At 39.6% G+C, this 10,895-nt stretch overlaps 1 protein-coding gene across 16 annotated transcripts in view; it reads right to left on the bottom strand.

Annotated features, from left to right (window-relative positions):
* Window positions 1-10,895, bottom strand: part of USP15 (ubiquitin specific peptidase 15) — a 148,599-nt gene that overhangs the window by 106,116 nt on the left and 31,588 nt on the right. For all 16 annotated transcript variants that reach the window (XR_012420423.1, XR_012420424.1, XR_012420427.1 and 13 more), the window contains exons 2-3: window positions 7,973-8,100; window positions 64-194 (exon numbers count right to left, since the gene is read on the bottom strand). Coding sequence is in view for 6 of the 16 variants with exons in the window: in XM_065524510.2 (XP_065380582.1) it covers window positions 64-194; window positions 7,973-8,100 (259 nt within the window). In the remaining 10 variants the exon portion in view is untranslated. The remainder of the gene's footprint in view (window positions 1-63; window positions 195-7,972; window positions 8,101-10,895) is intronic.

Raw genomic sequence — 10,895 nt, 5'->3', positions numbered from 1 at the left:
AATAATAAAACGTGAACTAATCAAGAAAAATAATATTTATAGTCAGTCATTATTAAAATGTACCTTTCGTGCTATTGGCTCTTGACCTTCCATCAATGTGTACCAGCTGACAAGTTTATTCCAACCTTCAGTTGGCAACAGTATGTAATCCAATTCATCAATAAGATGTTCCTTAAGTGACTGGGCATCACCATCTGCAAAAAAAAAAATAATAATAAACTCAATACATAAAAGGAAACAATAGTACCTAACTCTACATACTTTGGTTGGACACATTACAAATTAAACTCATGAAGGCTAATTTAAGTATTTAAAACAAGTTTTAAGCTCTAAAGCGATTCAGCTCCCTTACGTCAGGGGTGTCCAACTGTTGGGCTTCCCTGGGCCATATTGGAAGAACTGTAACACTAACAATAGCTGATGAGCTAAAAAAAAAAAAAAAAAAAAAAAAAAAAATCTCATAATGTTTTAAGGAAGTTTACAAAAATGTGTTTGGCTGCATTCAAAGCTATCCTGGGCCGCATGCAGCTCATGGGCTGCAGGTTGGACAAGCTTGCCATACATATTTCAAAATAAACTACTGTTTTAAAACTTTCAGTTTGTACCATAAATCAAAAAGCAGTATTTAAGAACATAATTCTTTTATTAGGTTCTTTAAAAAATACTATGGAGTAACTGTTAAGTCAAGAAACTTGACAAAAGAGTGTTTCCCACATATTTTGAGTAGCAGAGATCCCTCACATGGTAACAATATTCATTCTAGCATCAGCCTTTGTAGGAAATTCAGAAGCAAATCAACAACCTTTTACAATGACGTCACGACACATGGGCTAGGAACCATGACAGAAATCACAAATGGACATCTTGTGAACCATTTCATTATTCCAGAAGGCCCACAATCTGGATTTCTCCCAAGATCTAAAATGGAGGTAATTCTTCAGATGTGGTTCTAATTCACAATCCACTTTCAAATTTCTAGTTAGACTAAAAAAAATTTAGTACAAGACAGGCCACAGATCTAGAAGAAATTTCTGGAACCATACCTACATCACAGTCCTAACCTGAGACTTGTTATCTGTTCATCTGAATTTTTAAAATGCAGAAAGAGGAACAGAAATATCTCACTGAGTTATAGATCCAACTTAACGGATATTTTTCTTGTCCTAAGTTAGTCTTAATTAACAGATATGGAAAGCAAAATTGTTCTTGGTAGCATTTCAATAATGAGAACACACTATATTCAGTAAGATATAACAATATAAATCAAGAAGCAGGAAAAAACCTGAGGGATTAAGAGAATGTTACTTATTTTGTGTTTTGCAACTACAGTCTACTTTGCATTTTCTAGACTTGTACATGAAAACAGTACCTGCTTTCTGTTACTATAGACAAATTTGCAGTTTCTAGAGTCTTACATAAAAATAGTATGTCCACTTTTTTGTTTGACTTCGTTCATGCCATGTAATTATTTTGAGATATATCCATGTTTTTATATATCTTAATTTCTTTTAATTGCTGAGTGGGAATTCATTGTATGGATATGCTACATTTTGTTTATCCATTCAGGTGTTGATGGGCATTTGAGTTGTTCACAACTTTTTCTATTACAAATAACACTGTGTGATCATTTGTATACAATTGGTCATATGGATAAAATGACTATATATGTGAAGATCTATTTCCGGATTCTCTAATCTGGTCAATTGATGTATTTGTCTTTATGTCAATATCAACTATATTTATTATTATAGTTTTAAAATAAGGATTGAAATCAAATAGTGTTAACCTGTATGATTTTATTTGAGAATTCAAAGTTGTTTCAGCCATTCTGTCATTTGAATTTCCACATTAATTTTTGGATCAGCTTATCCATTTCTATGAAAAAGCCTACTGGACAACTCAATATCCACATGCAAAAGAATGAAGTTACAACACTACCGTACCCCATATACAAAATTAACTTAAAGTAGACCAATGGTGTAAATGTAACAGCCAAAACTATAAAACTCTTAGAATAAAATGTAAGTATAAATGTTACATAAATTTTTGCAAACTTGGTTTCAGCAATGCTTTCTGACACCAAAAGCACAAGCAACAAAGGGGAAAAAAAGGCAAATTGGACTTAAAATTAAAAAACTTATGTGCTTCAAAGGTCACCATCAAGAAAATAAAAAGGCCACAGAATAAGAAACAATTTTTGCAAATCATACATTTGATAAGGGTCTAGCATCCTAAATAAATAACAAACTCTGAAAATACAACAATAAAAAGACAAACAACTCTACTAAAAATGGGCACAGGATCTGAATAGATATTTCACTAAAAAAGATATATAACAAGCACAAAACAAAGAACTTATCGTCATTAATCACCAGGGAAATGCAAGTCAAAAATCACAATGAGATACCACTTCACACCTACTTGGACGGCTGTAATAAAAAGGACAGACAAGAACAAGTGTTGGCAATAATGTGGAGCAATAAATTCTCACACACTACCAGCAACAATGTAAAATGATGCAACGACCTTGGAAAAACAGTCTAATAGTTCCTAAAATAGTAAAACAATGAAGTTTAAAAAGACCCAACAATTTCATGTCTAGGTATCTACCTATTAGAAAGGAAAACACACCTACCCAAAAACTTTTACAAGAATGTTTGTAGCAACAATACTCACAAGAGCCAAAAAGTGAAAACAACTCAAATGTCCAAAGCTGTGCTACCATTCAGTAGATATCATTCATCTACAAAAAGAAATTAAGTACTGATTCATGCAACAACATGGATAAAACATGAAAACATTCTGCTGTCCTAAGTAAAAGAAGATAAACATAAAAGAACATGTATTGGGCTGGGCGCAGTGGCTAACACCTGTAATCCCAGTACTTTCGGGGACCAAGGCGGGTGGATCACCTAAGGTCAGGAGTTCGAGACCAGCCTGGCCAACATGGTGAGACCCTGTTTCTACTAAAAATACAAAGATCAGCCAGGTGTGGTGGCACGCACCTGTAATCCTAGCTACTTGGGAGGCTGAGGTAGGAGAATTGCTAGAACCTGGGATGTGGGGGTTACAGTGAGCTGAGATTGCACCACTGCATTCTAGTTTGGGCAACAGAGTGAGACTCTATCTCAAAAAATAAAAAAAAAAAAAAGCAAAAAACCCACACATATTGTATGATTCCACTTACATGAGATGTCCAGAATAAGCAAATCCACAGAGACAAAGGAGATTAGTAGTTGTCTAGAGCTGGGGGTGGCAGCAGAGAAGGGATAGGGTGTGATTCCTAATGGGTACAAGGAATGTTTTACAAAATTCAATTAGGTCAAGTTGATTAACAGTGTTGTTCAATTCTTTGGGCTTTGTGAATGTAGATGTCCAATTTCCCTTCCCAGTTTTAGGAAGTTTCAGTCATTATTTCATTCTTTTTTTTTTTTCCTTCTTCAAGACAGGGTCTTACTCTGTCACCCATGCTGGAGTGCAGTGGTGTGATCTCAGCTCACTACAACTTCCGTCTCCCAAGCTGAAGCAATCCTCTCACCTCAGCCTCCCCAGTACTAGGACTACAGGTGTATGCCACCACCCACAGATTATTTCATTTTATTTTTTGAGATGGAGTCTTGCTCTGTCGCCAGGCTGGAATGCAGTGGCACGATCTCAGCTCACTGAACCTCTGCCTCCCAGGTTCAAGTGATTCTCCTGCCTCAGTCTCCTGAGTAGCTGGGACTACAAGTGCATGCCACCACACCCAGCTAATTTTTTTGTATTTTTAGTAGAGATGGGGTTTCACCATGTTGGACAGGATGGTCTCGATCTCTTGACCTTGTGATCCTCTTGCCTTGGCCTCCCGAAGTGCTGGGATTGCAGGCATGAGTCACCACAACTGGCTGGATTTTTTTGTATTTCTTCTAGAGACAGGGTTTCACCATGTTGCCCAAGTTGATCTGGAACTCCTGTGTTCATGTGATCTGTCCACCTTGGCCTCCCACAGTGCTGGGATTACAGGTGTGAGCCACTATGCCTGGCCTCAGTCAGTATGTCTTTAAATATGCTTTCTGCCCCTCTCACTTTCCTCCTTCTGGAACTTCCATACACACAAATTGGTTCATTTGATGGTGTTCCAGAAGTCACTTGGACTTCCTTTACTGTTTTTTATTATTTTTATTCCTTTGATTGGATAATTTCAAATGATCTGTCTACAAGTTTGCCAATTCTACTTGATCAAGTCTGCTGTTGAAGACCTCTAGTGAATTTTTCAGTTATTGTATTCCAAAATTTGTTCGGTTCTTCATAATTTTTAGCTCCTTGTTGATATTTTGTGAATTTTTATTTTTCTGGTTTTGTTAAGTTGTCTATGTCTTCTTGTAACTCAGTGAGCTTTGTAAGACAATTATTCTGAATTCTCTGTCAGGCAATTCATCTCTATTTCTTTAGGGTCAGTTTCTGGAGATTTTGTTTCTTTGTGTCTTGTTTCTCTGATTGAGTTCTCCTAGCTTTGCACAGGTGTTTGTGCAACTGAAGAAACAGCCACCTCTCCCAGTCTTTATGAACTGGCTTTGAAAGGCAAATAGCTTCACTTCCACCCATCAGCTGGCTAGAGATTCTGAGAACATCTCAAACTTTTTTTTGTGGGTATGTCTTTTCTGTACTTGTGCATGCAGATTCCTAATTAGAAGGATTTATTGACTTTTTTCTTTTTTTTTCAGGAGCCCATAACCTCTTCCTCCTTCTGGTATCTTACTACATCATACCACAGACCAGAACATTAGCGGTACATCCCGCTTGTCTCCCTTTTCCTTGTAAAGAAACCTTGAGTTCTCTGCCTTCTCAAATCTTGTAGAGCTGTGCTGAGTGCAGCAAGCCACTTGCCCCTTTTCTTTTGTTCCTATCTGCCCCCACCAAACTCTGCCAGTTCCATTAGCACACTGGCTAAGGTAAGACAGCAATCAGGCCTTCAAGCAGTACCCTGAAAGACTGGAACACTGGAGGTACACTCCACTCCTTTTCTTCTTCCCTAGGAGACAAGTCTCAGGTTCTATGCCTCCTCCCAATATTACAGGGTTGTGGCAGCTGCAGCAAGCCACCTATCCCTTTTCTTTTGTTCTTAATTTCCCCCAGTTATTTGAACTATGTCAGCTCTCTGGTACAATGAGGCATGACAGAAACTGGCCCCTCAGGCAGCACACTGAAAGGCATGGGCAGTGTAGGATGCCTCCACTCCTCTCCTTCCTTCCTGGGAGAGAAGCCTCAGGTTCTTAGCCTTCTCTCAATTTCTGAGAGCCTTCCAGCTGCAGCAACCACCCACCCCTTTTCCTCTGTTAACTGCCCCCAGGCATCAGAACTATGCTGGTTCCATCAGCACTCTGTGTAAGGTGATAAAAATGTTTTTAAAAAACTGGCCTGTTGGGTAGTACACTGAAGGGCTGGAAAATTAAACACAAGATCTCTCTCTTTCGCCCGAAGGGAGAGGTCCTGATCTGAGACAATCTCTCTTGAGACTAAGCTAAGTCTCCTTGGAGGAGGGGCTGATGGGGGCAAAATAAAATTGTTCTTACCCATTTCAATATTGTTGTTCTCAGTTTTGTGCTCATCTGGAATACTGCAAATTCTTAACTGGATCTTGGGTTTCTCATAAAGATAGTTTGGACCACTGTTACTTCAGTGTTTCTGTTGGGGATTGGGGGCTGGGACTTTCTATCCTATCATCCTGCTGACATCACTCTTCTTCACATATTTTCAAGTTATGCCATTAGGTAGGTATATATTTAGGATTACTATATTCTCTTGATGAACTATCCCATCCCATTAGTCATTATAAAGTGACCTATCCCTAATAATTTTCTTTATTCTGAAACTTAATGTCTCCAACTTTTTAAAAAATAGTGTTAGCAAGTGTATTAGTTTTCCACTGTTGCATAATGAATTACCATAGCGGCTTAAACATTACCGCTATTAGTTCACAGTTCTGTGGGTCAGTAGTTCAGGAGGGCCCAAATGGATTTGTGCTTAGGGTTCTACAAGGCTGAAGTCAAGATATCACCCCTACTGGGCTCTTATCTGAAGGTCTGAGGGAGAATCTGCTTCCAAGCCCATTCAGGTTGTTGGCAGAATTCAGTTACCCATGGTTGTGAGTCTGAGGTTCCCGTTTCCTAGCTGGCTGTCAACCTGAGGCCTCTCTCTGTTCCTAGATGCTGCCTGCCTTGCATCTCACACAATTCCTTCCAACTTCAAACCAGCAATGACATGTTGGCTCTCTTTCATGCATCTCTGAATTCTTTTGCCACCAGCCAGAGAAACTCTCTGCTTTTAAAGGGTATGTGTGATTAGATTACGTTCACCAGGAGAGTCTCCTTTTGCCACATAACATAATCATAGGAGTGATGTCTTCATCCTATTTACAAGTTTCACCTACACTCAAAGAAGAGAGTATTACACAAGAGTGAGGATCACTGGGGATTAGTCTTGCTTACCACAGCCTGGTGTTATCTTTTTCCATATCTTTCCTGTAATCTATCTGTGTCCTTACATTTAAAGTGAGTTTCTCGTAGGCAGTTGATAGCTGGTTCTTAACTTTTTAATCTAATCTCACCACCACTACCTTTAGTTGAGGTGTTTACATTTAATGTGATTATTCATAGAGCTGGGTTTCAATCTAGCAACTTTTAATTTTGTATTTGTCTCATCTGTTCTTTATTAATTTTTTCCATGTCTTGTGGGGGAGATTTGTTTTTAAGATCAACACTGCTTGTCATTATTGATCATATTTTCCTGCTTCTTCACATGCCAGGTAATATTTGGTCAGATCCAAGCCATTATAAATTTTACACTTTTGTATGCTGGATATTTTTGTATTCTTATAAATACTCAAGTTTTATTCTGAAATGCAGTTAATTGGAAATAGTTTGATGCTTTCAGGCTAGCAGAGCAGGAAAATTAATTTCACCCTATTATATAAGTAAAACTGTTCTCAGAAGTCTATTCCGTAAATTATGTGGTTTTCCACTCTGGCTGCTGAGAACACAAATGATTCCCAATCCTATATTAGCGTCGATGATTGTTCCTTCTTTTCAGTGGTACCTCGTCTGGCCTTGAAAAGTTCTCTCACATGCAAAGTGCTGATTAACAGTTGAAGACTTAAGAGTAACCCTATGGAGGGTCTAGGTCTCTCTCTCTGAGCTACTCACTACTTTCTGGTATTTTCCTGGATTCTTGTAGGCTTGGTTTTCCCGGACTGCAAACTCTGTTTCCTCAACTAAGGGAGATCGCAAGGGTCTGCATGGGTTTCATCTTCCCATGTTGTGTCTTGGAAACTCTTTGAATGCAGTAAACAGAAGGCAGTCGGAGGGCTTATCTATTTTGTTTCCCATCTCTCAAGGATCACTGTTTTCCGCTGCCTGATATCCAGTGTTTTGAGAACCACTGTTAGAAATGGAAGTTCTGATACTTATGGTTTGTCCCCTTTACCCATAGTAAGAGGTATATAGAAGTGGACTGGCAAGTAGTGAGCGTTGTAGAAAGCTAATGCAAAAATTTAAGAATGCAAGCATATATGATTATTCTTCAAATTTTAAAAAATGTCACATGTCCTCTAGGAAAAACAATATGTGACACAGCATTTCTCAAAATAATCAGTCTTTAATTATTATTTAATAAGTCTTATTACTTAATAATCATTAAATAATGATTACTTAATAATGAAATCTTTAAATGAAGAAATCACATTCTTCATTTAAGAGTTTAAACAACAATAAAGCCTTATTACATCATAAATAAAAAACAAAACCTGTCATACAGAATAATAACTATAAAATTTTAAATAACGAATTAGAATAATAAGTTCATTAGGTCAAATCTGTAATGCAAAGATATTTCTAATTTATCAACTTATTTACACTAACATTTTCCATACTCAACTGACATTTACATAATGAAATTTAACACATTTACAACTTGACTGAAGGAAGAAAATAATGACCTTTGAGAAGTCCAGAGTTATCAATGGGTCCAGGATACACATTTTGATCTCCCATCTGGTATTTGTCCCAGCTGTCAAAGCCAACATATTTTTTCCACTGTTTGAACCAGCGACTATCGACTAGGTACCTAGAAAATAAAAGAAATTGGTTAAGGAAAACACCTGAAAATACAGGAACAGTAGACGAGCCATCAATTTTTGATATTTCCTTTTATATTAAAAGACATCTACTTCAAAGGATTATTGAAAATAACTGTAATGCCACTTAGTATTAGAAAGACAAGACTTCATTCGTATAAAGTATTACTCCTATTGTTCTACAAACATATACTACTTGATGACAAATATTGATATAAAAATACAAATATAAGTATTCAAGAAAATGCTTCTCAATTAAATAAATATGCAAATAATCATAAGAATCTGTCAAAATAAATTTAAAAATGCAAAATGGTAAATTAAAAAATGGTTCTTTTACAAGAAACTTGCAAATAATTTTATGTACTTTATTATGTGTTTTGGAGGTAAAGGAAACCAGTCATCAAGGGTTGCAAGGTTAATTATAATAATTATAATCAGAGAGAGGTTCAAGATGGCTGACTAGAGACATCAATTTCCAGTTCTCTTCAGAAAAAAGAACCAAAATTACGGCCGAGCGCGGTGGTTCACGCCTGCAATCCCAGCGTGTTGGATGGCTGACGCGGGTGGATCAGTTGAGGTCAGGAGTTCAAGATCAGCCTGGCCAACATGGTGAAATCCCGTCTCTACCTAAAATACAAAAATTGGCCAGGCATGGTGGCAGGTGCCTGTAATCCCAGCTACTCAGGAGGCTGAGGCAGGAGAACTGCTTGCACCTGGGAGGCAGAGGTTGCAGTGAGCCGAGATCGTACTACTGCATTCCAGGCTGGGCGAAAGAGTGAGACTCAGTCTCAAAAAAGAAAAAAGAACCAAAATTACAAACACATAATCACAGCTCTAACAGAATATCAAAGAGAGAATACTAGTACACAAAAATCACAGGAAAAAATTTAGACATAGAAAAAGAAGGAAGTGAGCGGCCAAAAAACAGTTGCTGGGAGCCCTAAGGGACTTGGTGTTGCATGGAAAAGGGTAAGCAAGAGTGTTTGGGATCCCTCATTCCTGTGGCGGACTGCTAGTATGTGATCTATGGGAGAGCTCCTCTGCTCTCACAAACCCAGACAGTGGTAAGGGTAGGGATTTCTTGAGGGTGTTACACCAGACTGCAAGCTCACGCTGGGTTGCTCACCTTCCCACCCCCCTAGACTCGAGCGTCTGTGGCAAGGCATCATTGTCAGAGCACATCCATCAGGGGACTTCATCTTGCCCAGGGAACCTCAGCCCTTGTGCTTCCATATCCTGGGAGCTCTTGCTGACATTCCCCAGCACCCACTCAGCGGGCAGCAGTGGTACAGTGCTAGTTAGACCCAGGGGTGCTGCAAGGTTCCCAATAATCGATCCCTCAAGGAGTGCTACTTTTAAGGGAAGGAAAAGTGCAGTGCACCAAAGGGACAGCCCCTGGGACAAAGGAAACCAAAACATGCATTTTCCAGAGCCCCCCAAGAGCTCCCTGCTTGGGGTTGCAAGTGAATGCCTTCTCCTGGCAGAGACACAGAGACACAAACTCTGCTCAGCACTGCAAGTGAGGAGTAAGGTCCCGTACCATTGGCCAAGTGGCCCCTGTGCTTGAGCCCAAACATAAAGAAGGGGACTTCTCCTCTCCCTCCACACTGTTGCAGACACAGTCACTGCTGCTCGCATAGGAAGCTGGCACAAGAAACCAGAGGGCAGGCTATGTGAAGCTGTGAGGGGCAACTGCAGCTCCACTGGCAGTGGCCTCTGGGCCCAGGTTCATGAGAAAGGTGGGTCCTCTCCCACTCTCTGCATAGAGTTTCAGGGGTCCTGCCATGCGGAGCAGAGTCTGCATGGCACCCATTTCCAGACAGCACAGAAGTGTAGTGTCAAGCCATGGGGCTAGCATCTCCTTCAGTTCTAGGCTACACTGCAGCTTGGAAATAAACGGCAGTGTCTAAGAGAACTGAACAACCTGAGCACCAGAACAGGAATGTGAGAGGGAAACAGCACATCCCCGCCGGCTGAAGCCAGGGTGCTAACACAGCTCATCACCCCGGCCTACACCCCCCACCTCCCTCCACAAAAGACCTCAGGGCATTTTACCAGTGGCCCGATGACTCCCCTCTCTCCTGCCACCCTCGTCAGGGCTGGCGCTTCCGCCAGTCATCAGAATATCTGAGCTTTCCCTGGCAAACACAGGTCAAGCGTAAACCCCACTGTTACCACTGATGCTGACTCATACCTGCAAATGCTACTACTGGCCTGGAGGATGAACTGCACAACCCAATACAAATCTGCTACCATAAATGCACACAACTTGGGAACAAGATAAGCTTCTTGAGACCTCTGCTACTCTGGCTCTACAGGAGGCTGTGAGCCTGCTCACATGCCAAGTATACCACTATCACACCTGATGTTTGAGAAAGCCACCAAACAAAGGCTATCTAAAACCAGGAAATTCATACAGAGTCTTTGCCACTAAAAGCACCCAGAAGCAAAGCCAAATGACCCTATTCAACATACATTATAGTCACATCCTCAAAGGAAAACAGTCTTGCCCATAGAAAAATTAATTCAAACTGAGAAATGAGTTTTTCCAGATGAGAAAGAACCAGTATAGTAATTCTGGAAGTCTGAAAAAACAGGGTGTTACAACACCCTCAAAGGATCACACTAACTCTCTAGCAATAAATCCTATTCAACATTACTGAAATGCTAAATAATTCACAATATTGATTTTTAGGGAAGCTCAATGAGATTCACAGAAAATGTGAAAAACCAACACAAAGAAACAGAAAATCAATTAAGGATATAAATGGAATCTTTTGGA

Source organism: Macaca fascicularis, chromosome 11 (assembly GCF_037993035.2).
Source record: "Macaca fascicularis isolate 582-1 chromosome 11, T2T-MFA8v1.1".
Taxonomy (NCBI): domain Eukaryota; kingdom Metazoa; phylum Chordata; class Mammalia; order Primates; family Cercopithecidae; genus Macaca; species Macaca fascicularis.
This window is presented reverse-complemented; position numbering and strand designations above follow the sequence as displayed.